General features: G+C 39.6%; 1 protein-coding gene across 2 annotated transcripts in view; it reads right to left on the bottom strand.

The window, feature by feature from the left end:
* The window catches only part of NTNG1 (netrin G1), a 344,789-nt gene that overhangs the window by 75,546 nt on the left and 244,180 nt on the right, over window positions 1-25,063 (bottom strand). For both annotated transcript variants that reach the window (XM_042998068.1, XM_042998069.1), the window contains exon 4: window positions 8,725-8,897. In XM_042998068.1, the coding sequence (XP_042854002.1) occupies window positions 8,725-8,897 (173 nt within the window). The remainder of the gene's footprint in view (window positions 1-8,724; window positions 8,898-25,063) is intronic.

The raw sequence follows: 25,063 nt of genomic DNA, 5'->3' as shown, positions 1-25,063 counted from the left end.
CAATCATTTTCTTCTTCCCGTTCTCCTCTTTCTCCTTCTCCTTCTCTTTCTGTTTTCAATTTTACTAACCCTCCCACCAAGTAAATGGCTAAAGGGGGCATAGTTAAGCAACATGATGGAGATCGCAAAAATAAACATCCTAATCTTCCAAAGCAGATTAATGCCGTGCTAAGAGTCATAACTCCTTCTGAGAATCAATGCAAAGTCGGCAGCTTTTCATCAAGAGGAAATCAGATGGGACACAGATTTGGAATGCCTCAAAATGAGAGGAAATATTACCACTGTTGTGATAGATGGTTTGAAAAAAGCCCATCAAGTAGATGGCTAGATCTTTAGGAGAAGCCAGGCTGCGGCCACCGGGAGCTATAATTTCAAAAAACCCAGTTGAAGAAGAGGTGGGTGATGAGGAAGAAAACACTCTGCAGCCTCATTTGTATTCTGGGGGAATAATTTCCAATGTCCTTCCAGCCCTAATCCCTGGTCCCACTGTGTTGATAGGAGGCACAGTGAGTTGTCTGCCGGGAACTTGAAAGTAAAGGAAATAAGGTTGCCTTTATAGAATTATAGTGTGAAATCACCATATAAATGATCCAATCAAAGATAGCTAAAGTCATCTTACAACAGAAGGACCTGAGTGTATGTGATTGACTTGACATAGGTGACATCAACCTGATGTAGCCTATTGACAGATCTGAAGAATGGAAGAATGGCCAATCAGAAGGGGGAGGCCTAGAAAGGAGCAGCATCCCAAGGCATATGGTAGCACTGCTGGCCCAGCACTGTTTCAGGAAGAGGGAGGGGCAACCTGAAAGCTTTCAGGCCTGCAGTGTTCTGTTGGCATTAAGGAGGCTGACTCTGTGGCAGGATGGATGTGTCAGGATGTTTCAGTCTCATGTTATTAGCATTAGAGTCATTTAAATTTCCTGATGCCATGCTCACCAAGCAACCTTCTGATTATTATCTGGCTCTGCAAGGAGTCTCAATTACAAGGGAGAGAATACACTGGTCATGAGGACTTAAATATTCTGAATACCATAACAGTTATTTCATATTCTACATGAATAAGCTGGGACCTGGACATAATTTATCTCCCTACATAGCTGTTATCTCCAAAAGGAGGATTTACACATCCGACTGGGATGAGTCCATGTGTTAGATCTCAGTGAAATTATAATGACAATAGCATCTCATTCCGTTGTGTGCTTACTATGTGTCTGCCTCTGTTCTAAATACCTTACATGCATTTGGGGCACCCGGGTGGCTTAGTTGGTTGAGTGCTGACTTCAGCTCAGGTGATGATCTCATAGTTTGTGAGTTCGAGTCCCGCTTTGGGCTCTGTGCTGATAGCTGAGAGCCTGAAGCCTGCTTGGGGTCTGTGTGTCCCTCTTTCTCTACCCCTCCCCCACTCGTGCTCTTTCTCTCTCTCTCAAAAATAAAATAAAAAACATTAAAAAATGTAAATACCTTACATGCATTAATCCATTTAATTTTAATGACAACATTATGAGGTCAACACTCAGGTTTATTCTATGGATGGGAGAAACTCAAAAACAAACAGCTTGCCTAAGATCATCTCTTAAGGAAACTGATTTGAATCCAGAGATCCAGGTTGCAGAGCTTGCACCTGTAACAACCACTCTATACCATCTCTTAATTTATTTTAGGTCCCTATCTCTTATCTCCAATCTTCAAACAACAACTCTGAAAATTAAAAGTTTTTTTTTTCTCCCAAATTTACCTCCAGCACAACATAACATGCTCTGAACTAATTTGGTGGTAAAACCTGAGTGAAAGGGGCATGAGGTGAGAATAATCAGAGGTTTGCTGCAGAAATATTACAATGTTTTCAAGTGGTGCTACCTCATATTGTGCTGTGAAAATGGTTATAATATATGTCTACAATATATGTATTACCTTTTAAAATCCCAACAGTTTTGAATTCCAAGTCATATTTGGTCCCATGAGCTTCAGATAAGGACTGTGTGGATTGATGGTTATACATGAATAATTTGGTATTCTGGTTTTGTATATTGGGCTGACAGCTTGGCATGCATATATATGTGTGTATATATATATATATATATATATATATATATATATATATACACATACATATATATATGGCTCTGAGAGGAAAGTCCTCTCTTATTGTGCTGTAGAATCAGGGGTCTCAGCCTGAAAGGCTGGTGGGCAGAATCTGACAGTGCTCAAGTCAGTGAGGCCATGAATGACATTTGCGGAAGTCTGGGAAGCTCAGCCAGCCAATGTGCCATCTCTAGATGGTCAGATGGGTTATGAGTACCCTTGAAAAAAAATGAGTCTTTTCCCTGTTGTATTTCCTCCAAGATGGCTGGCTCTTCCTGTAGGAGATTGAAGACCTTTGTGTTAGAGCTGCTGAGCTGTGAAGACCATACATTCCAGGAGACAGGGGAAAATGGATGGGAGGTCAATGTACCGCATGCACATTACAGCCTTATTTAGGTTTTCTTAGTCATTCACAAAATAGTTAATTCCACAAGCATTTATAAAGGCCAGAAATACAGTATGGTACTGTTCTTAAATTGCTAACATTTTAGCTCCTGAAGTCATATAGACCTGAGTTTAAATCTTATTCAGTAAATCAGGACACTATAGATGCTGGAGAGGATGTGGAGAAACGGGAACCCTCTTGCACTGCTGGTGGGAATTAAAACTGGTGAAGCTGTTCTGGAAAACAGTGTGGAGGTTCCTCAAAAAACTAAAAATAGATCTACCCTACGACCCAGCAATAGCACTGCTAGGAATTTACCCAAGGGATATAGGAGTGCTAATGTATAGGGGCACTTGTACCCCAATGTTTATAGCAGCACTTTCAACAACAGCCAAATTATGGAAAGAGTCTAAATGTCCATTAACTGACGAATGGATAAAGATGTGGTTTACACATATAACGGAATACTATTTGGCAATGAGAAAGAATGAAATCTGGCCATTTGTAGCATTGTGGATGTAACTGGAGGGTATTATGATAAGTGAAATAAGTCAGGCAGAGAAAGACAGACACCATATGTTTTCACTCTTATGTGGATCCTGAGAAACTTAACAGAAGACCATGGAGGAGGGGAAGGGGGAAAAATGTTACAGAGAGGGAGGGAAGCAAACCATAAGAGACTCTTAAATACTGAGAACAAACTGAGGGTTGATGGGGGTGGGGGGAGGGGAAAGTGGGTGATGGGCATTGAGGAGGGCACCTGTTGGGACGAGCACTGGGTGTTGCATGGAAACCAATTTGAAAATAATTATATTTTTAAAAAGTAATAAATCTTGTTCTGTGACGTATTTGCTGTGTGACCTTGGAAAAACTTACTTAGTGATCTTTGTGTGCCTGTGCTTTCTTATCTGTCAGATGGAGATAAAAATAGCACACACCCCATGAGGATTGTTATAAGAATTTAATGCAAGAAAGCACTTCACAAACTATAAAAGCCTGGGGTAAACTTAATAAATAGAAGCTACCATTATTATTATTACAATCTTGGTCATAGAAAGTCAACCAACTGTAAGTGTACACACGTTATCAAAAATCTAGAGCGAAAAGAGCAGTTAATTTTGCGTGGGAGAATCTAGGTAGGCTTCACTGAGGAGTTGACATTGAGGAGCAGTTTTGAAAAAGGAGAATTAAAATAGAAAGTGAGAGAAAGGCAATTTGGAGAAAGGAATAAATTCAGTGTCCAGCATGTGGACTTTGAGATCTTCATAGACAGCTGGAAAAACCAGTGTGGATTCATTAGAGCAATTCTAGGCTGTAATTGGCTGATTACTATCAAACCAATAATACTAAGAGCTAAAACCACAGGAATAGACAGGAATTGTAAGGAAAAAAAAAACTGTAGACTGAGAAGAAGCAGGGGTGGGGAGCTTGAAAATTGAAAGCAAGGGCAGATGGGGAGTCTCTGAAGGCAAAGAAATAACAAACAGAAGTCTAGGAAGAGAAGTAGGAGAGACCAGGTTTAGAGAAGACTGACTTGTTTAAGCAGGTGTCAGAATGTGCATACCCCAGTGGAGAACAGAGGAAGTCATTAAACTTTAACCTGAGAAGCAATATAGTACAATGTGCAGTCCTTGGAGTCAAGATATATGTGGGTTCAAATCCTCCTGCTCACCCTGACTAGTCATGGAAACCTTAATACTCATCTTCAGTAGTCTGCAAAATCCACGTCTGTAAAATGAAACTAACAGCATCTACCTTATAAGAATGTTGTGAGTTAAGAATGAGCTAATGCATGTAAAGCACTTAGGAAATTGTCTGGATAATGACACACACATGTGTACACCTGGGAAAATATAAATTGGTCAATGTGAATTTAATACTAGAGAAAATAACAGAACGATCATCAAATTATTTTCCATTACTCAGAGGAGACCTAGATATTGTGTAACAATTCAAGTTGGATTTCTGAACAAACAAATAATGTCAATGTCAGACCAATTTAATTTTCTTTCTTTGAAGAATATTAGACTGTGTAGGTAAGAAGAAAGTGAAAGATTGAATACAGTGGAACTAGATGGGCTTTCTGTCTGTCTTCATGACATTTCTATCACTAGGCTGTAGAAATTGTTTAGTGCAGCAGATCCCCCAAAGAGTGTTTTACAGAAAGTTATTAAATGTTCCATGAACAGTTAATTTTGGGAAACTAGGGGTAAAATAGGTTACTTTACTATAGGATTCTCAAGTTTTTAATAAGGTAATATGAATATCTTAAGAGTCAGTATAGTTTATAGCATTTTCCAAACTTATTTGACCATGGAATTCATTAAAGGGTCATAGAACACACTTTGGGAAGCAGAGGTGTGGATGGTATTGTACTATCTTTCTTACAGTTATAGTTCTTAAAAGTTAATTATTGAGTTTTTAGCATATATATGTAGAAAAATATTGTGTTATTCCACAGGGATCAGAAATTTAAAGATGTGGTACTTAATACTTTTATTCATGAGCTGGACAATAGCAATCAAGTGAATCATGATGAAGCATGAAGTTGGACAGAGTTGCCATCTACTTTGAAGACAGAAAAGAAATTTAAAGGACGCTGAGAATACTATCAAAAATAGAATGAAGATCAATGGGGAGAAGATGCCTTACAGAGAAAACATAAGCTTTGTAGAAAAACAAGGAAAACATTCTGATATATATATTTGGCTTTAAAAGACCAAGAAGAAAACACACTGGTCTTGAATAAAAAACATGGTGAATAAAAATATAATCACAAGAATTATTACTTCTGCCTCTACCAAGCCTATGGCAGTGAAAAGCATAGGGAAATGTGATGTGTCTCACAGATTATAGGGGTGGCTCTATTTTAGAATGTTGGGGATCTGTATTCTTCTCTCCTGGCTCTACATGCTCCTTACAAAAGTGGCCTTGGAGATGCTCCAGAATTCAGGACTTCCAAAGTCATAAAATTCCCAGCAAACTCCTGGTTTACAGTACCTCTGGGTGATGGGTTAATTGTTTGTGAATGGAGATCTTCTAATTTTCTAGTTTAATGAAGTTCTCTTAGTTCTTTTGCTGAGAGTGGACAGGAATTGACCTTTCTACTAAAAAATTACTCTGGGGGCACCTGCGTGGCTCAGTCAGTTAAGTGTCCAACTCTTGATTTCGGCTCAGGTCATGATCCTGTGGTTCATGAGTTCGAGCCCTGCATCAGGCTCTGTGCTGACAGTGCAGAGCCTGATTGGGATTCTCTCTGTCTCCCTCTCTCTCTGCCCTCCCCTGCTCTCACTCTCTATCTCTCAAAATAAATGAAAACTTAAAAATTATCCTGGCTGCTGACATTCTGCTAAATCAAGAGATTATCCAGGATGCATAGCCTTTCTAAGCCATTGAGGAGTTGATGTTGAGGGCTCAGAGATTGTAGCCACTCTTTTTTTACTTCTTAGGTTTTGTACTTTTGTATTAGGATATGACATATCCTAAGTGTTCCTCTTAAATAACTGATCTGTGATGCACCACCTAGAGTTGTGTGCGTGTGTGTGTGTGTGTGTGTGATGCACACAAAAGCACGTATGCATGTGTGTAAGAAAAAGCCGGTATGAATAAGAATCACAACAGTGCCAGAGTCTTGTGCTTGGCTGACATTTTCACACTAAAAAATTAGATGACTTCTAGGGCAAGCAACCCCATAAGAGACATGAAAATCTTATTATATGAAAAAGGATGATGATGTTAACCTGGAGAAGAAAAGAAACAGGGATCATATATTCTTTCACTACTTAAAGAGAAAAAAACCCACTGGAAATTAGGAGATAATATTGATATTAATAAATAAGTTTTATAACAATGAAACTGTCCAATAATGAACAAGCATGCCTTATGAAAAAAATTCCAAAATCAAAATTATTTTTGAACACTTATTTGGTGACAGGTGTTATGCTGAACACATTACACGCAGTAGGCCATTCAATTCTCTCAAAATCCCTATGAGGTAAGAACTGTTATTATTTTCACATTACAGGTGGGAAACAAGTGTTGGAGAGGTTAGTTTAACTTTTTCAAGGTCACACAGCTAGTGAATAGATAAACTGTATTTGATCCTGGAACCTGTGTACTAAACCACTGAATTGTTTATTTCCATCCTTGGACATTTTAAAGCACAGTCTGATGTATCAGAAATTTAATTTAAGGGGTTCTTTCCACTGTAAGGCTTTTCCATTGCAAGACTGAACCACTGCAGTCATCTCTAAAATCTTTCATTTAATTTCTGCATACTAAAGACTGAAAGAAACATTGACTTGAGCCCCCTTGGGCATTATGACCCCTGTCATCTTCCTACTGTAACAAAGATGGGGAAAAGTCTGCAAGTATAGAAAAGGCCAGTTGAAGACTAAGGGGTTGATAAGCGATAGAATCCACAAAGAAAATTGGAAGAGGTTGCATTCCTTTGGCCAGGGAGTAATTGGTGATCTTCTGCAATGTGCAAAAGATGATGGGTAGGTAAATCATGTCCATGGAGAATACAAGAAACCCATCACAGTGAGAAAGCTTGGCTAGCACAAGAAGCTCTTCCCAGTGAAAAGGTCTTGAAATAAACAAGACTTCGAAGCTCAGTTACAAGCAGAAGAAGTCATGTTAGAATAGCAACCAATGCCATTAGTAGCAGCCCACTCCAGCTGCCTTTCTGGTAGCCTTGTTAAGCTGGTCAGTCCTGAGGATGAGCTAGAAGGCTGGCAGGTGTCTGTGAACTTTCCTCTGTTCCATCTTGTCCCACTAAAGAAGCAGCAGACACCAAAAATGAAATCTGAGCCACTTTCATTTTGGGAAACCTTTAAAGTAAATATGACAAGTGTGGTGATAGGTACCCTTGGTAGGCAGCCACAGGGTCTCACAAACAAATAGCCTTTTGATTCCTTCTGAATTCATGAGTCTATGGCCCTGAACAATTGAGGATGGCCAAAAGAGTCTCTGTGAATAAAATCACCTTGAAAAATCAACATTTCTGTTCAATAGAGTTTTATGTATTAATTTTAGGAGCTAGACTGTCAATTTTTATTTAACCCAGAAAGAAACTGAATACCCTTACAAATAGGGATTTTTAAAAATCTTTTGAAGAATTTTTTTTCTGCCTCATAGAAATTTGATCATAATTTCATGCCCCCTTACTTCATGGCTTGTTTCTCGCTTCATTACTCTTACATTTAACTTGATAAGGTCCTGGTTCCTGTGATACTAGTTTTTAGATTTTGGTTTCTCACAGCTGCTGCTTTGAAGTACCTGATAACATTCTTAGCCTTGCACACAGTGAGTGGCTTTTCAAGCCCTCATTCTCCCACTGCTCACTGTCCTGCTATTTCTGTTATTTCTCACTTACTAGGTATATTCTCAACCTCACCCCTCCTCTACTTTTGAAAGAGGGCAAACCTTTGGCTTTTACAGGTGGCTAATCGGTCCACCCATGGAATTGGGCAGTTTATTCTGAAAGTAATCATTTCTCTGCCTGAGCGTGTCAGAGTGTGTTTTCCTATGGATGTTCAGGGATTTTAGTGGGGCATACACATGAGTGGTAATGGGGCACCTGTTATAGTTCCTGTAAACACAGATAAGGCCGATGCTCTTTTCACATACACACAGACGTTCCTTAACTTAATGTAGCACCTGCAAGGCCTACAATCACACTCTGGGTCAAAAGGTGACTTTTGCTAACAGGATCCATGCCAAGCATGACCTCAACTGCTGGAATTTGGAAAAAGCCAATTATTTCACTGGGCATAGCTAAGGCTATGCTAAGATCAGACAGGGAAGCATCTTCTGGACAAAGCATCTCTCAGGTTACCCAGTAGGGGAAATGGGATTATAAACATTTAGAGAATTTCTGGAGTTGTTTATGGTTAAAATTAAGTTACCATTGGGAGTTTTGAACGCTGTCGTTATTTTAATTGGAAATTAATTTGGTGGAGAAAAACAAACATCTCCTGTTTCATCCACTTAGCAAAATTTCTCCTGATTTCCTTCATTTCCCAACACATTTGATGTGAATGTTGGAAGACTGAATTGAACAGATGAGCCAAGTGTGAAAATGTGCTTACAAGTGGTAAAATAGGGACTAGAGCTTCAGCTGCATTTTGAAGAGGAATGGGACAACGGTAAGAATAAAAACAAAAAAAGCACAATCGCAAGTGAAATTGAGCAGAACTCTCAGCTCATCTCATCGTGCACAAAATATGGTGTTACAGAGCAAAGCTACTCACAGGTATTTGCAGTGCCCTTGGGGATGGGGAGATAGGAGCCTGGACTCCAAGGCCGGCCCTGATAATTCTTCTTGCATTTCCCACAGTCTGGACCTGTAGTGTTGTGCTCACATTCACAGGTCAATTTGCTGTTGTCATACACACACACAGTGGCGTGGAGATTACATTTGCACCTAAAGAGAGGAGAAACGAGTTCATTGTTAAGTCAAGTTGGTGATCACAGAGGCTTTACCCATCTATCTCCTGGGTGGTAGTTCTCACACCCTGCTGTGCTTGGATACCCACAAGCTCTTGGCAAAATACAGATTTGGAGGCCCTACCCTCAGAATCTTTTCAACAAGTGCCCTTGGGGGAAGAGGTGGGGTTATGATACAGTCTGTCTCCTCCCACACTTTGAGGAATCCTAATACCAGTCAGTCTGTTCAGTGGGGACCTGAATATGAGGTAAGACAACTGTGCTAAAAAATCAAGGGCTTTCCAACAGGTATCCAACTACTTAGGGAGCAGTTTTCCTATAATATTATCAAAACTATGACGATTTCATCTGGGTTTGAAGAACAATTTTATCTTCTGTTTTTCCTTAAATCAGAAAGGCAATCTTTCTTTGTTGAAAAGGATATGTAACCATTAAGACAATTTGCTATTCAGACCATTTTATAGACCCAAGGAGGTCATAATAAGATATTCATATTCCGGGCTCAAAAATTACCTTACCCCAGATCCAAAGTTTTCCCACCAAGGCTTCTACCCAATCTGAGTAGTCCTTAGATTCCTCCCTCACAGCAAATAAGACAATTACAAAGTTCTCTCAGGAATGGTTCAAATGACTCAGAAAAAAAATGCTTAGAGGCCTAGAAAACAAAAACCTATATGTGGCTGGGTTATTGCCTTTGGTGCCTATGAATAAAACTGTGATCTATGAGAGGCCACAATGAAATATGCAATTTCCACAAAAATGCATCCCCCTATCCAAAATCCTGGACTGTAAAATTGCAAAGGCCAACTGGATATTTGTTGAGGTAGCAGATTATAAATTATAACTTCTCAAGCACAGGTCGCATCCTGTGGAAAAGTAAAACCTAGGTTGACAGGATGACCATGGCCAGAGGCCAGAATAGTGTATGCAGGACGCCATGCATCCACGCAAAGGGGAGAGCTAGGACACCCAAGCTGAAGGATAAAGGGTCAAGGTATGTCAGAGTCAGAATCGGGAAAATGTAATTTGTGTGTGTGTGTGTGTGTGTGTGTGTGTGAATTTTTAAATGAGTCTGGCCTCTCCCAAGAAGTAGGACAAAAATATAGAAAGCCAAATTTCATAAAGACAAAGAAATATTGTCGTGCTTTACATTTGTTTTCCTTTGTGGAAAGTGTCATGAATTAGAAAAGGTAACAGTAGTCTTTCTTAGGTAGGAAAATAAGGTTCTTTAAGAACTGATGTGGGTTTCTATGTTGTCTGTACAGCAACATCCAAGGTTCTCCCTTGTGCACTGATGATCTGTTTGGTAGGCTGGCCCACACTTATGGCAAGGAAGCAAAGGAATGGCTAAGACCATTACTGAGAGCTGTTGGGCTCTCTTCTAACCAAAAGGCGTGGCCCCTAAAGCAATGCCCACCCTGCCCCTCTCCCTCAAACCTCCCTGGGTAAAGACCACACCTCAGCTTCCTCAGGGGTCTAGCACAATTCGTAATACTTGTAGCTACACTCTGCCTTCTGTATACTTATAAATTGTAGTAAATTGAAAGGCTGCTGTTTAAACAATACCTCTTCAACTTAGATACATAAACAAAACCTTTAAAATTAACATGTATGCAGTCTCATAAAAAGATAAGAGAAAAATAATTCGGTTAAGTGAAATAGTGTTTAATTATGAGCTAGGTCTTACAGCAATCTCCTCTATGCAGGGAGGGAGTCAATTGTGCCAAGTTGTATATGGAAGGATCTTTATCCATCAACATTAGCACCTTTATTTATGGGTGTGTTTGTATATATGGAAGATGTTAGAAACCTAAGTGATAGAAGCACCAGCTTATACTGATTTAGCACCCTATCTGGTGTTAAAAATTCCAAATGGGGAAAAGAATAATGTGACCCCAAAGGATATGCTGGTTTCATGTAGGAAGACCAAGAATACAAGAAGTAATTGTAGGTTGGATTAAATGTCTTGTAACTGTTAATGCCTTCATATACTTGTAGTCACTTTCTGTGTTACAGGCAATTTCCATTCTAAAGACCTTATATTTGCTGACAAAATATTCTTTGAATAACAAAAGAAGGTGAAAGAGGAACGGATAAATGTTTAATCTTATTTCTCTCAGATTTCTTTCAATTAATGGTTCATCCTCACCTGTCCAAAAGCTAATCATTCAAAGGCTCAACTCAATTCAAACTCTTCCCAATCACCTATGCTACCAGTGTAGGCACCCTGAGCTCTATTCTTCTGATCCCCTTAAATGCTTCTGTGTATTTGGTTTTGTCAGTTGTTCCTTAAGGCTCTTTGAGCTTTTAAAATGTTGACTCATTGCACAAATCTCTCCCATCTTAAGCGGGGGTGGGGGGTGGGGTGGGGGGGTGGATATCTATCCTGTACTTCTTTTCTACCTTGTCTTCATTTCCAGCTACTTCTTTAACAATCTCCTCTCCCTTCTTGAGTTTCCTGTACTTGAATTTTCCATTTTCTCATCTCCCACTCACTCTCTCTCACCACCACAACCTCTCTTGCCATGACCTCCTTGTTGAAAATCCAATGGATACTTCTCTTTACCTCATTTGACCACCCAAGGGTATTTGAATCTCTCCCTTTGATTGAGGTATTGACTACTCCCTTTCTCCTGATACTTTGTCCTCACTGGATTCTCAAGTGCATTTTCAGAACCTTCTTCTGTGTGTTCTTTTTATATGCTGTTCTTGGGGTTCTGGCTCAGAACCATCAGCCTAAGTGAGTCTTTTCAGACACTCTTACAAAAGGCCGTCCCTTCAATTTCCTCTGTGGTCCTTAACTACCTTTGGGTTACAGCAAACTTGCATTCTAAAACAAACTTCCATAATCTTCCCCACCCTGAAATAATAAGCACATGAAAGATAAGCTTTAACATTTGAAAACATTTTAGGAGATTCAGAGATTCTCTGTTACCCACAGAGATTGATAGAACCCTTCCCTCCACTAATTACTAGGTGAAGATTACCTGATTGACATATTGATAAATTCTGGATCTATCATGGATCTCTCTCCTGGGCATGTCAAACTCCACAGATCCTGAACTGAAGTCTGAGCCTCTCTTCCCCACTGACTCCTCCTTCTGAGATGTCTGTCTCAGTAAACTGCATCACCTTTGAGGCAGTTGGTTAAGAATGCCTCTCTTCCTTTCCTATCACATCTAAGTTGTCATTGCTCCATCTCTCACCAAATTCTGGAATTCCTTCCTCTTTGATAACTCTCAAATACACATGGTTCCAGCCACCCATTGTCACTGCCCTAGTTAAGCTTGTCATCATCTCTGATCTGCTTTATTACAATGGCTTCTCAACAGACCTTACTGTCTCCAGTCATGCTCCTCTCTAGCCCAGTCTCAACACAACAGTCAAAATAATCCTTTACACAAAAATATTGGGGTCACTGTGGCTTAGAACCATTTAAAGACTTGTCACTATTCTCAGAATAGAGTCCAAACTCTGTCATGTGGCCTCCAAGTCCCTTTGAAGTTGGTGTCTTCTCCCTTCTCTAGATTCATCTGCACTGCCAGCAACACTACTTAGTTTTTCAAACTTTGCCTTCAGGTAATCTTATAAGCTGTTCCTTCTGCTTGCAACATTCTGCTCTACCATTTCTATTCCTTTCATCTGCAAAATTCTTACCATTCAGGTGTCAACTTGGAAATTTCCGTGTCTGGCTGCTAACTGACATTCAAAAAACATCTGCTGGTCAATTATCTGAGTGCTTCTCTGACCCACCAGAATACCTTTCCCATGTGCTCCTGGGACACTGGGTGAGGCCAGTCACATGATAAAGCCCACACTATCTCTGCCTTAGACATAGGCTGCATTCTCATAGTTTCTTCTTCTAGCATGTTTACTAGAGTAAACTCCTGGAGGCAGCAGTCATGTTTGCCTTATTTATTGCAACATCCCCAGCACATGTCAAGGTGCTTGGCACGTAGTAAGTACTTAAAAAAAAAAAAAAATATATATATATATATATATATACATATATATATATATATATTTGACAGATAAACAAATGATTGTTAAACAAGTAAACTCTCTGAAAGCAGGAACTTCATGGGTCTTTTCTACTATGTCTAGCATGGTAATGGACTAAAAACAGAATTAATAGGTATTGTAATAAATCAAAAACTCCTTGACATGTGCTCAAAACTACCACATGCCCTTATCATTGGTTTACATAACTAACCTCATAATGGGCAAAAAGAACTCTATAAAATTGGTAAGACCTTGTAAACACTATTCAAACTCCAGATAATTTGCCAAATGCTGGAAACCTAACACAAGAAAAAAAAAAGCCCAAAAATAAATGCCTCAAAGACTCAGGAAAACAACACAGTTTAGAGGAGAAAGAACAAGATAAAACAAAAACAAAGCATTTGTGTAGCATAATTATTCTGGAATGTTCATCTTTTGGCTTCAACTTCTCATGGAAGAATGGCCACCTGGTTCAGGTTCAAGTTTGGCAATCTTGCTTGAGTTCTGGCAAAAACTGGAACTTGTTTAGTATTCATTCTGCTGACCTAGCCTAGCTTCTGGACTGTGTTTCCTCCATCCTGGTGATGACTGTTGTACCTGGGCAGCACAGGTGAAAGTGGACATTGAGGTACCACAACACTGGCTGGTATTTGAAAATGATTCTCTTTCCTTCTCTACAGCTTGGTTTATTCGCATCAGCCCATTCCAACCAGCCACTAAGATTCTTTATTTAGAGCCCCTGCCAGAGTATCTTTTCCTCCAGCAGAAAAAAAAGAAGAAATGGATGTCACAACGCCAGGAAATTGCTCTCAATTCCTGGGAATATGACCTCCAGCCTTGTGATGGGATGGAGGTCAGATTTCCAGGGCAACGACTTGTCTCTGACAGATTCATTATCTATTTCCATGGTCATCCAACTCCCACGTCTACCATTACATCAGGCAGGGAAGGAGCTGTACAAATGGAGACCTAACAGGCTTTGCTAACAGTGAAATATCTGATGTTCTGGAGAGCTAAAACCTATTCACTGATTCTGTTTACACACATAGAACTCACACCAAGACACTCTAGATGGAATTGACTTGCTTGTACCTCAAAGATCCACTTGTGCATAAGTGACAAACTACATACACTGTCAAATAAAGGCATTGCTAAGACGGACTTACAAAAAAAGCGAGCTCTGTTCTTTGATGCGAGTGATGAAAACCAGTGTATTCTTGCTTTCAACCAGGTCTGCACTTCCTGTATTTTAGTGACCAGCTGTCATGAGTCAATTTAATCCTGCTTATAAAAAGGCTCCAACATTTAGATGTGTGCCACCTGCCAGTAGGTACGAAAAACCCATACAGTCTGCCTGGTTTTTTTTTTCAAGATAATTTAATATATTTATTCTGGGAAACATGTTATCCACCAGAATTTCCTGTGAGTTAGAGATCTATATATATAATCTATCACTAGTGTTTCAAATAGAGGCACCAAGACACAGAAGTTTGAAACTGGCCCTTTCTGAAGCAAAACAGGAAGGAAAGCCAGGCTTGCTGCTTTGCAGGTCAGGGATTTGACTACTTTTGTGCCAGAGGAGGATTCACCATGAAGCGAATGAAGTTTAGCATCACGGCCTTTTCAGGGCCTTAAGGAGGACCCTAGCAATGCTCTCATGTCACGTGCTTTTGTATAATTTTCACAAATAAGATATTTTTGCATTTTTTAAGTAGTGAAGGCTTTCCCTTAATGAGAGCACCCTTCCATTCCCAAAGGTTGTAAATTTTGGGCACGACAAAACCTGGCTCAGTCTCTGGTTGCACCCTCTGGCTTGGATTGGCAGCAGCCACACAAATGCTTCTAGAAAATGAGTTCGCACAAACACTGGAGCTTTGAAGATGTCTTTTTCAAAAGGTGATAAATTACAAAATGCCTTTCACATATTTTTTATGCCTCTGCAGCCCCTTGACCTTTCTCTTTTCACTTTGACACATGAATTGTTGGTTTCTACCTCAACAGATTATTTGAAATAGGAGACCCGCAGCAAAATAATTTAGAAATTATGAGTTATTGATTATTAAGTCAGATAGCCTGGGTTCAAATCCCACCTTTGCCACTTGTGAGGCCATTGGATAAATGACTTCACAAACACACACGTAAACAGAACGTGTGGAATACTTCCAAGTAGCGGGAACGGTGCTAAGCATTTTTTTTTTTTGTATAGTTCACACGGACCTCACAATAATACTGCGGGATTGGCATTAATTATAGATGATGTATTTGCATATTGACCAGCTAAGAAACCAAACCCATCTCTCTAGCTAGAATGAGATGGAACAGAGATTTAGACTGTGGGCAGCCGGCCTCCAGAACTCTGCTCTTACCACCAAAAGCGGAAGGCTGTCTAAGTATGTCTAGGTCTCAGCTGCCTCGTCTGTAAAACAGACACAATAAATGGATGTGTTTCAAAGAACGGTTTTGGGTATTGAATAGATAATGTACGCGTGCCTTTAGGATAATGTCTGACACAAAATTCTTAATAAATGTTATTACTTCTATAGTCACTACTGCTACTACCACGACTGAAATGGGCTTATTCATTCTGTAAGACTTAATTAATAACATATTCTTGGGTAGCACCATGAGAGGGCCCATGGGATTCAAAACCAGAAGGTGACAAAGAGTCCTAGTGTCCAAGAACATACAATTTTTGAGTAAATAAGATGAAATACACATAGACTACAAACCTTCAAGAGGGCAATACCGAGAATGCCAGGGACCATGGGAACAAGCCCCAGGTGAAAAACATTATATACCTGGGGCATTTCATGTTGACTATTATTGCTAAGCTGCTTCTCTTACAGTGCAGAACCAGGATGCAGACTAGTATACAAGGCTGACTTAAAAACAACGGCCATAGCTATGTCCTATTGGCACAGAAACAAACAGGCGCCACAAGCCTGAAAGACCCCCAGCTCCAAAAGACACCAATAAACTGTCTTAGTTGCTTGCCAAAATCAACCAATCAGGACAAGGCACTTTTCTATCCTTTATTAGCATAATGGACCTGGCAACTTTCAGGGGACTTTATATAAGCAGGGCCTCCCCTTTGTTTGGAGAAGCCAGCCTAACTCCTGTGTGTTCGTGATGTGTCTCCTTCCAGCTAGAGCTATAGCCCCAATAGAGCCTTGCCTGTGCCTTGGTCTGGCCTCATTTCTACCGTTGTGGGGCCCAAGATCTGGACTCCAGTAACAATGCTTGATCTAATCATGACAATATAGGAAAGTAGGGTAGTAACACTCACTTGTCCCTCCACTGATAATGCTGTATTTGCACAAAACAGAGGGATAGCCCCTAACGCTGAAGGCGGGTAGAAGAAAAAAAACAACACTTAACCACGTCCTAATATAGATCTGGAACTGTGATAGATGCCTTATGTATGTTATTTCACCTCCTTCTCATTACCACTGGGAGAAGGAAGTATAAGTATCTGTAATTTACAGATGTGGAAAGTGTGGTGAAGAGCAGTTAAGTGATTTGCTCAAAGAAGCACTTCTGGTAAGTGGTAGTCAAGAGTCAATTCCAAAGGCCAGGTTTGAGCTAGGACATCAGTCTATTTGAGGCAGAAGAAAGCAAATTGGTTTGTAGAAGGAGAATTAGACTCATGGTTCCCAACAGCGATATTAATACTTCTACTAACACTTGCTACCTAAATTGAGGTCCCTGGATCAGCAGTTTCAGGATCACCTGAGGGCTTGTTAAAAATCTCAGGCTTTTCCCAGACTTGCTGAAGAAGAATCTGCATTTTAACCAGATGGCCAGGTGATTTATATGTAGAGTAAGGGCTAGAAGCACTGCTGAGTCACCAGTGTGTCAAAATCCTGGTGAACAGGGGTGCCTGGGTGGTTCAGTCGGTTAGGCGTCCGACTTCGCTCAGGTCATGATCTCACGGTCCGTGAGTTCGAGCCCCGCGTCGGGCTCTGTGCTGACAGCACAGAGCCTGGAGCCTGCTTCAGATTCTGTGTCTCCCTCTCTGTCTGACCCTCCCCCGTTCATGCTCTGTCTCTCTCTGTCTTAAAAATAAATAAACATTAAAAAAAAATAAAAAAAAATCCTGGTGAACAGGAAAACTAAAATCATGGGTGTGATCCATATACAAACCTTACTTCTGCCTATATTCTGTTGGGCAGTCTTTGGCCTAAAATCTGAGTAGTACTAAGGTGCTAGCTGTACTCACAAACTGAATTGACCATTTTTGTTTGTGAATTCTGTCAAGGCTATCAATCTGCAGATTCATATATCACGGAATACTTAAATAATTCAACTATATTAAAAACTGTTTATACTTACTAATCAAAATCGTATTTCTATCCAGAATATATAAGGAGCTCTTACAACTTGAATAATAAAACGACAAAAAAAAAGTTAGAAAACGTGTAAAGGATCTGAATAGATAGGTCTCCAAAGAAGATTTATACAAATGGCCAATAAGCACAGGAAAAAATGCTCAACACCATTAGTCATTAGGGAAGTGCACATTAAAACCACAATGAGTTACCACTTCACATCCACTAGGATGGTTATAATTTAAAAAGATGGTAAACACTGATGATGATGTTGGTAGGAATATAAACTATAAAAAAATTTTAATGTTTATTTTTGAAAGAGAGAGAGAGAGAGAGCAGGGAGGTGCAGAGAGAGAGGGAGACACAGAATCCGAAGCAGGCTCCAGGCTTTGAGCCATCAGCACAAAGCCTGACACGGGGCTCAAACCCACAAACTGTGAGATTATGACCTAAACCAAAGTCCGACGCTTAACCGACAGAGCCACCCAGGCGCCCTGGAATGTAAACTTTTTTAGCCGCTTTGGAAAACAATATGGCAGTTCCTCAGAAAGGTAAACATAAAGTTATCATAGGATCCAACAATTCCACTTCTAGGTATTTACCCAAGAAAATTGAATACATGCCCACAAAAAACCCTGTACACAAATGTTCATAGCAGCATTATTCATAATAGTCAAAAAGTGAAAACAATCCAAACATCCATCAACTGATGAACGGAGAAAGAGGATGTTGTATATCCATATAATGGAATATTATTTGGGAGGAAAAAAAAGGAATGAAGTACTGGTACATGTTACAATATGGAAAAATCCTTGAATACATAATGCTAAATCAAAGAAGCCAGACACAGAAAGCCACAAAATGTATGTTTACTTTTGTATGAAATACTCAGAATAGGCAAATCTATACAGATAGAAAGTAGATAAGTGGTTTCCAGGAGCTGGGGGAGGGGCATACTGACAGTGACTGCTGATGGATGGGGTTTTCTTTTAGATTGATGGTAGTGTTCAGGAACTCAATAATGGTGAGCGTTGTACAACTTTTTGAATATACGAAAAACCACTGAATTGTACATTAAATAAATGAAAAAGTAAACTAAAAAAATATGGTATTTGTCCACAGAGATGGCAGAAAAACGGTGGATAAGAGTTTGGGCTCTGAGGTCAAGTAGTCTGGCTTTAGCTGGAACTTAGGCAAGTTCCTTAAGCTCATTTTATTCCTCTGTAAAATGAGGATAATTAAAATACCTACCTTAGGGGTTGTGGGGGCCTTAAATGATAGATTACAATACAGCAGAGACTGCTAATTGATGTATCTTTTCTTTTTCCATACCACTACAGTGTTAGCTGGGTGCACAGTCACACGTATTAAGACTATGTTTCCCAGCACCTCCTCTAGCTAGGTGTGGCCATGTGACTATGTCCCACCATTGGCATATTAGTGGGAGTGATGTCTGTGTGTGACACTCCTGTTGGACTACACTCCTTCCTCCATTTCTAATTTACTTCATGGAACACGAATGTAGCGTTGATCCACTTTGGACAACATGGACCATGGCAGTAACCATGACTAGTGGAACCTGGGGCCTCAGGCAGCCTTTACTGCGGTCATAGGGAGGTAGGTAAAGATAGAGCCACCATTCCAGCCATGGAGGACCTACCTCCCAAGAGAAAGGAGAGAGAAAAAACTTCTACTTTGTTTAAGGCTCTTATTTTTTTTTTAATATATGAAATTTATTCTCAAATTGGTTTCCATACAACACCCAGTGCTCATCCCAAAATATGCCCTCTTCAATACTGTTTAAGGCTCTTATAATGTGAATCTATCTTACACACATCTGAACTTATATTTGAGCATAGCCCCTGGCAAGTAAGCAGGTAATAATTATAAGCTATTACTATTATCACTTCTATCTCATAGCAAAAGGCCAGATTTTCAACTATCAAATGGGTCTGCTGATCCTGATCCCATGAAGAAAGAGAGAGCTCAAATCTTTCCAGCATTCTCCTACTCCTTCCTCCATTAATAAAACCTGCTAATTGCCGTCTGACAGTAGTTACCACTGGTGAGCAAAAATGTTTTCAGAAGATTTATTGTTATAAACTATGCAATGGCCAAAGTTCGATGTGAAATAGATATCTACTTACAACAATTTTTGGAAAGCAGCCACACACTAACATACTAACAAAGAGTCTGGGCATCTAACTTGGATTTGCATTCCTGTATTATAGGAGAAGCATAGAAGAAAGAGAGGCGCTAGGACTGTAGGTATCCGCCCTGCAAACCCAGAGGACAGATTTCCACATAGCTTTTGAGCTCATTCTTTCACAATATATTGAGTATCTAATATGGCCCCGTGTTGATGGTGGCTTTCCTGTCCTGAGGAAACTAACTGAAAGAATTAGTTTTGAAAAGTTATTGGTACAGATCTTTTTTTTCTTTTTTCTTTTTTTTTAAGCAAAGAAATATACAGTTACACAGTTTTCTCCAGGAGTGTGAAATAAAGCCTGAGACCCTTATCAAGTTCTTCACAGACACTGGGATCTTACCATCTTTTAAAAAATATGTAATTTATTTGCTCCAAAAATTGATGGAACAGGGGCTAGAAATCCTTTTTGTACATTTAAGCAATAAATGACTTAGACATCCTTATGACATTTAAGAAACCCTCTAAAATTACACTTAAATCTTGCTTGAAACCCTAAACCGACCTGTAGTGAAACCTCAGATTACATGACTCGCTAAACTACTGGTTCTTTTAGATAATCTTAAAAATAGCTCTTTTCTATTTCTAAAGCTTGCCAGGGAGACTAGCATACCATGACTGTAAAATAAAATAAAAATAGGAGCTTATAAATTTGAGATAATGCATTCTCTAAGATTGGAGTAGGTATACGATGGTGCTCTGTGACCTGTTTATTACACTCATGAGGAATCTGGTTAGACAAGAGGTGCTGAAGGATAAAAGACATAACAAGATAATTATCTCAATTGAGACTGCCACTGTTCTCTGCACAACCAATCAATTTGGAGATTGGGAGGTAAAGAGCTTGTTAAATTAAAACTAAACTAATCCAAGGCCAATTAGCAACTAACAGATGAACCTAGATGTTTAATATATCCATGGTGAACCTTTCCATTCTAATTCTTTTTGAGAAAACAGAAAATTTAGGGGTCTCCAGTTCCAGAAATAGAGATGATAATTGTTCAAGGAACCAGATAAGAGAGACAGGGCAACATGGTGTTAAGAGCTTGGACTCTGGAGACAAAGGGTCTGATGTCAAGTCCTAGCTCTGCCATGAATCTGGTGGGTGTCTCCATCTGAGTCTCCGTTTCCTCACATGTATTTTTGGACTGTTATTAGTACCTATCACATAGAATTGCTATGATGATTAAATGAAATAGTTCACGTAAAGTATGTATCACAGATTCTGGTAAATACTAAGTATTCAAGCTGTTATTATGGAGAGAGATGGGAAATTCATGGCTTGGCCATCTAAAAGTCCTTTTCATCCCTTTCTCTCTTGATTTTTTCTACAAAACATGTGAGAAAACTACAATACTCATTTCCCAGGCTCCCTTACTCTATGGTTGACCATGTTATATAGTCTGACCAGTGGGATGTGACCAGAAGTCACTAGGTGGGGTGTTCCGGAAGGTTTTTATTTTTATTTATTAATTAATTTATTAATTTATTCATTCATTCATTCATTCATTTATTTTAAAGTTTCTTTATTTATTTTGAGAGACAGAGAGAGTGTGGGGGCGGGGCAGAGAGAGAGGGAGAGACAATCCCAAGTAGGCACCACACTGTTAGTGCAGAATGCCATGCAGGGCTCAAACTCGAAAATGGTGAGATCATGACCAGAGCTGAGATTGAGAGTCTGACGCTTAACTGATTGAGCCACTCAGGTGCCCCTTGAAAGTTTTTAAACAGGGACAGCTTAAAAAGAATCATTCCTTCCCCTTTCTTTTTTCTTTTTTCTTTTTTTTTGCCCCCTTTCACTTTGCCATTTCTTCCTTCTTGTCTGGGATCCAGACAGAAATGCTAGGGGGACTCCAGGCTTTGCAACCACAAGAATGGAAGTTCCATTTAATGATGGGTAAGCGGGAGGCCAGAAGGAAACTAAGGCCTGATGGTGCTCTTATACCCTGAGCCCCAGCCTGCCCACCTCCCATGTGTTCTCACTTGAAGAAAACACGCTTCACCATGTTTAAGGCAGTCAGCTATCCTGTTTTTGGAAACCAAATATATTCCTGATATAAGAAGCCATTATAAAGGTTGTTGATGTAATCAAGTTATTATTTTCACACATATTCATCCATTTTGCGGTTTACAGTAAACAACTGCTAAGTTACATTTCTTTTTTTCTCTTTATAGAACTACATAAGTGAAATATTTCTTTCACCTATTTTTTGCTTCCAGTTGATTTGGACTATACTATGATAATTTCTTATATACTTCTTGGATTAAAAAAATATAATTCTCCTTTTTTCTAGGAGAAACTGGGACAAAAGAAAAATAGGACAGGAATAAACCTAAAGTCCTCTTGTGCTCTGCAAAGCCACACTGTTCAGTAAAACTCTGGCTATAGACCTAAGAACCCTCTGACACTGTAGGATTCCGCTATCAGGTTAGATTGTCAGGTAAGCTTGGGGGCCTTTTAACTAAGTACACTCATCCATTCAAAAAAGGTCTTATTTCCTCAAATAGTTACAGTAGAGTCTGATTAAAAACGAACCAGGCTGAATAAACAGTTTTATCACATAAAAAATAAAGTCACACCTGTGCAAAAGAATACACTACAGCAACCTGATTCTATATTTTTACTTTTCACTACAAAATTTGAGAGGAAATTGAATTAGATTCCCATGGGTGGTATGGAAAATTGGGGGAAATAGCTTTCTTCTAATTCTCCCTTTTCTGAGAAATAAAATAATATCCAATAGAGAAGGGTACACCTAGCAAAGCTTTTGTTTTTTTCCCCTTATTTGGTGGCCTACTTTTGTCAGCAAGCCTTGAAAAAGTTGAAGTTTAAAAGTAAAAAAAAAAAAAAAAAGAAGATAGAAGAGAGAGAGAGAAACAGAGAGAGACACACACACACACAGAGAACGGAAAGAAAAAAAAAAAAACCCATCTGTTAAAAGAGACTGATCTTACTTGCTGTGGCCGATGACCTGAACTGTATGTCACTTAAGATTAGACACAAAGGCTTTAAAGCAAAGAAATAAAGAACTCTGAGAATAGAAATGAAGAACAGCAATGAACTCTCAAAAGATCCAACAGATAGGATGTGGTCAGGGAAAAATAACCAGATGGTAGCTACGAGATTAATAATATTGTCCCCATCACCATCTCTTCACTTATATAATGAAATATTCAGAGGTGGGGTCTGCACCAAATGTATGAGAAGTGAGGTGTTGTGAGAAGTGAAATTTCAAATAATGTAATATGGATCATGGTCATATTTTAGAGTTAAGTGATAGGTGATCAAGAGACCCGGGCTTAATCACTAACTAGGTGATTCACTTTGGGTGGGTTACACTGGCTTGAGGGACTAATTTCCTTGAATTGTGAAAAGTTTGGTCTGTGCTTGAGAAAAGGCTTACGTTGGCTGTGTGATTTACCCCACCTCTGGCAATATCTAAACTGAAATGGGGGTGCACATTGCAGTTTTTGCACCCCCAAATTCCTACTTCTTTTTCCTTTGGTAACAACGCTGTGGGGCTGCCCTTTTTCATCTTCATGTTGGGAGGTCGAGGTGGGGGATTCCAACCTACAGCTCCAGGGATGAGCAGAGAGGCTGAGCTCAGCCTACCAATCCATTCCATCTTCTTGGACACATGATGATTGGTTCAAGGATGGGAGTAGGACCTAATCCCTGTGAAAACGGACCCTTGGGTCTTTGCTGAGAGTATGAGGGCAAAAAAAGTCCTGTTCCTTGTGGTACTGATACCCTGGTAGCAGGTGGTCTGGAACTGCTCATGGCCATCTTGTCCACGACATGGAGAATCTCAGCCTAGAATAAAGCCAAGACGGAGGAGAACAAGCCAAGAGATAGGGACAATATCCTGATGACTTTGTGTAGCTCATGCTGTCAGCCTGTCTGAATCTAACTGTGTCCCAGATTCCTAACTATGTGAGCCAAAATAGTCTCTATTTTGTTTAAACTAGTTTGAATTACTTATTTATTTATTTTTGGCACTAGCAACCAAAAGATCCTAATACAATATGCCATGTTAGTTCCCCATGATTCTTCCACCTTCCAAAATGATTGAACTAGACTGGACCTATTACCCATAAGCAGTCATTACAGAAATTGCTCAACAACCCAAAATTTATGGCCTGGCTTGGAAAAGTCTGGCCAACCAGATTTTTCTGCCAAGGATTTAGACTTGCAAAACAGACATATGTTATCATTAGGAGGTAGGCATTAGAATATGCTGGATAATTTCAAAGTATGCTGGTTCTAACCTTACATGATTTTTATAAAAAGTGTTTTGTTTTGTTTTTGTTTTCTGTAAAATGAACTGACTTTTTAAGTTAAGGTGCAAAAATCGTGCTGTATTTTGGAGTAGAAAAGACCTAGATTTGAATATCCCTATGATCACTTTTAAACTCTTTGACCTTAAGCTAGTTCCTCACCTGTAACATAGAGATGAAAGTGAATGACTTTGTTAGGCTTTATTTTATTTTTTTATTTTTTAATTATTTAATTAATTTAATTTTATATCAATGAAACTAAGAGCTGGGTCTTTTTCTCTTTTTTTTTTTAATATATTTTTTAACGTTTTTATTCATTTTTGAGACAGAGAGAGACAGAGCATGAATGGGGGAGGGTCAGAGAGAGGGAGACACAGAATCTGAAACAGGCTCCGGGCTCTGAGCTGTCAGCACAGGGGCCCGATGCGGGGCTCGAACTCACGGACCGCGAGATCGTGACCTGAGCCGAAGTCGGCGCTCAACCGACTGAGCCACCCAGGAGCCCCTGGGTCTTTTTCTCTTAATGTTTATTTATTTTGAGAGAGAGTGTATATGTGTGTGTGTGCCTTGGGGAGGGCAAAGAGAGAGAGAGAGAGAGAGAGAGAGAGAGAGAGAGAGAGAGAATCCCAAGCAGGCTTTGTGCTGTCAGTGCAGAGCATGATGCAGGGCTCCATCCCATGAAGTGTGGGATCATGACCTGAGCCGAAATCAAGAGTCACACACTTAACCACTTGAGCCACCCAGGTGACCCTTTATTTTGACTTTTGAATGAGATAGCATGTCAAGTGCCACCATGAACAGATCATAAAAGGGTAAACTTGATAAGTTTTAATTCCCATCTGTCATCATCAATCATTATGAAATATTTGTTAAATGCTTATAATACATAAGATCCGGTGGCTAAGCTTATACTATTTCTGAACGATATCAGAACAATAATCCACAGAAAGAAGGGACCTGCTGTCTCACCTCAATTACTCTAAGGTCATGAGGTCTTCTCATTTTTGTTTTATATTTAACAGAAGAATGAGAAGAAACTTGAGTGCGTTGTGAGGCACTACAGTGTGAAGGAAAGGGATCAGGACTCTGAACTTCATGAGGTCAGGTGATGGGCAGGCTAAACCCCCAGTTCCTGAACAGGACCTGTTATGGTGCCTGGTCTGGAGTAGGCTCTTTGTAAGTATTTGTTGAAAGAATTATCCAGTCCCATTCCCTCACTGTGGAAATGTGGGAAACACAGGATCAGAGAAATAATAATAGCAATAATAACAATAAAATAATAAATTGGCTAGCAGCTTTTGAGCTTAATTTCTGTGTTTAAACGTACAT

This window comes from Panthera tigris, chromosome C1, assembly GCF_018350195.1.
Source record: "Panthera tigris isolate Pti1 chromosome C1, P.tigris_Pti1_mat1.1, whole genome shotgun sequence".
Lineage (NCBI taxonomy): Eukaryota > Metazoa > Chordata > Mammalia > Carnivora > Felidae > Panthera > Panthera tigris.
The sequence above is the reverse complement of the archived record's forward strand: the minus strand, read 5'-3'. Positions and strand labels throughout refer to the sequence as shown.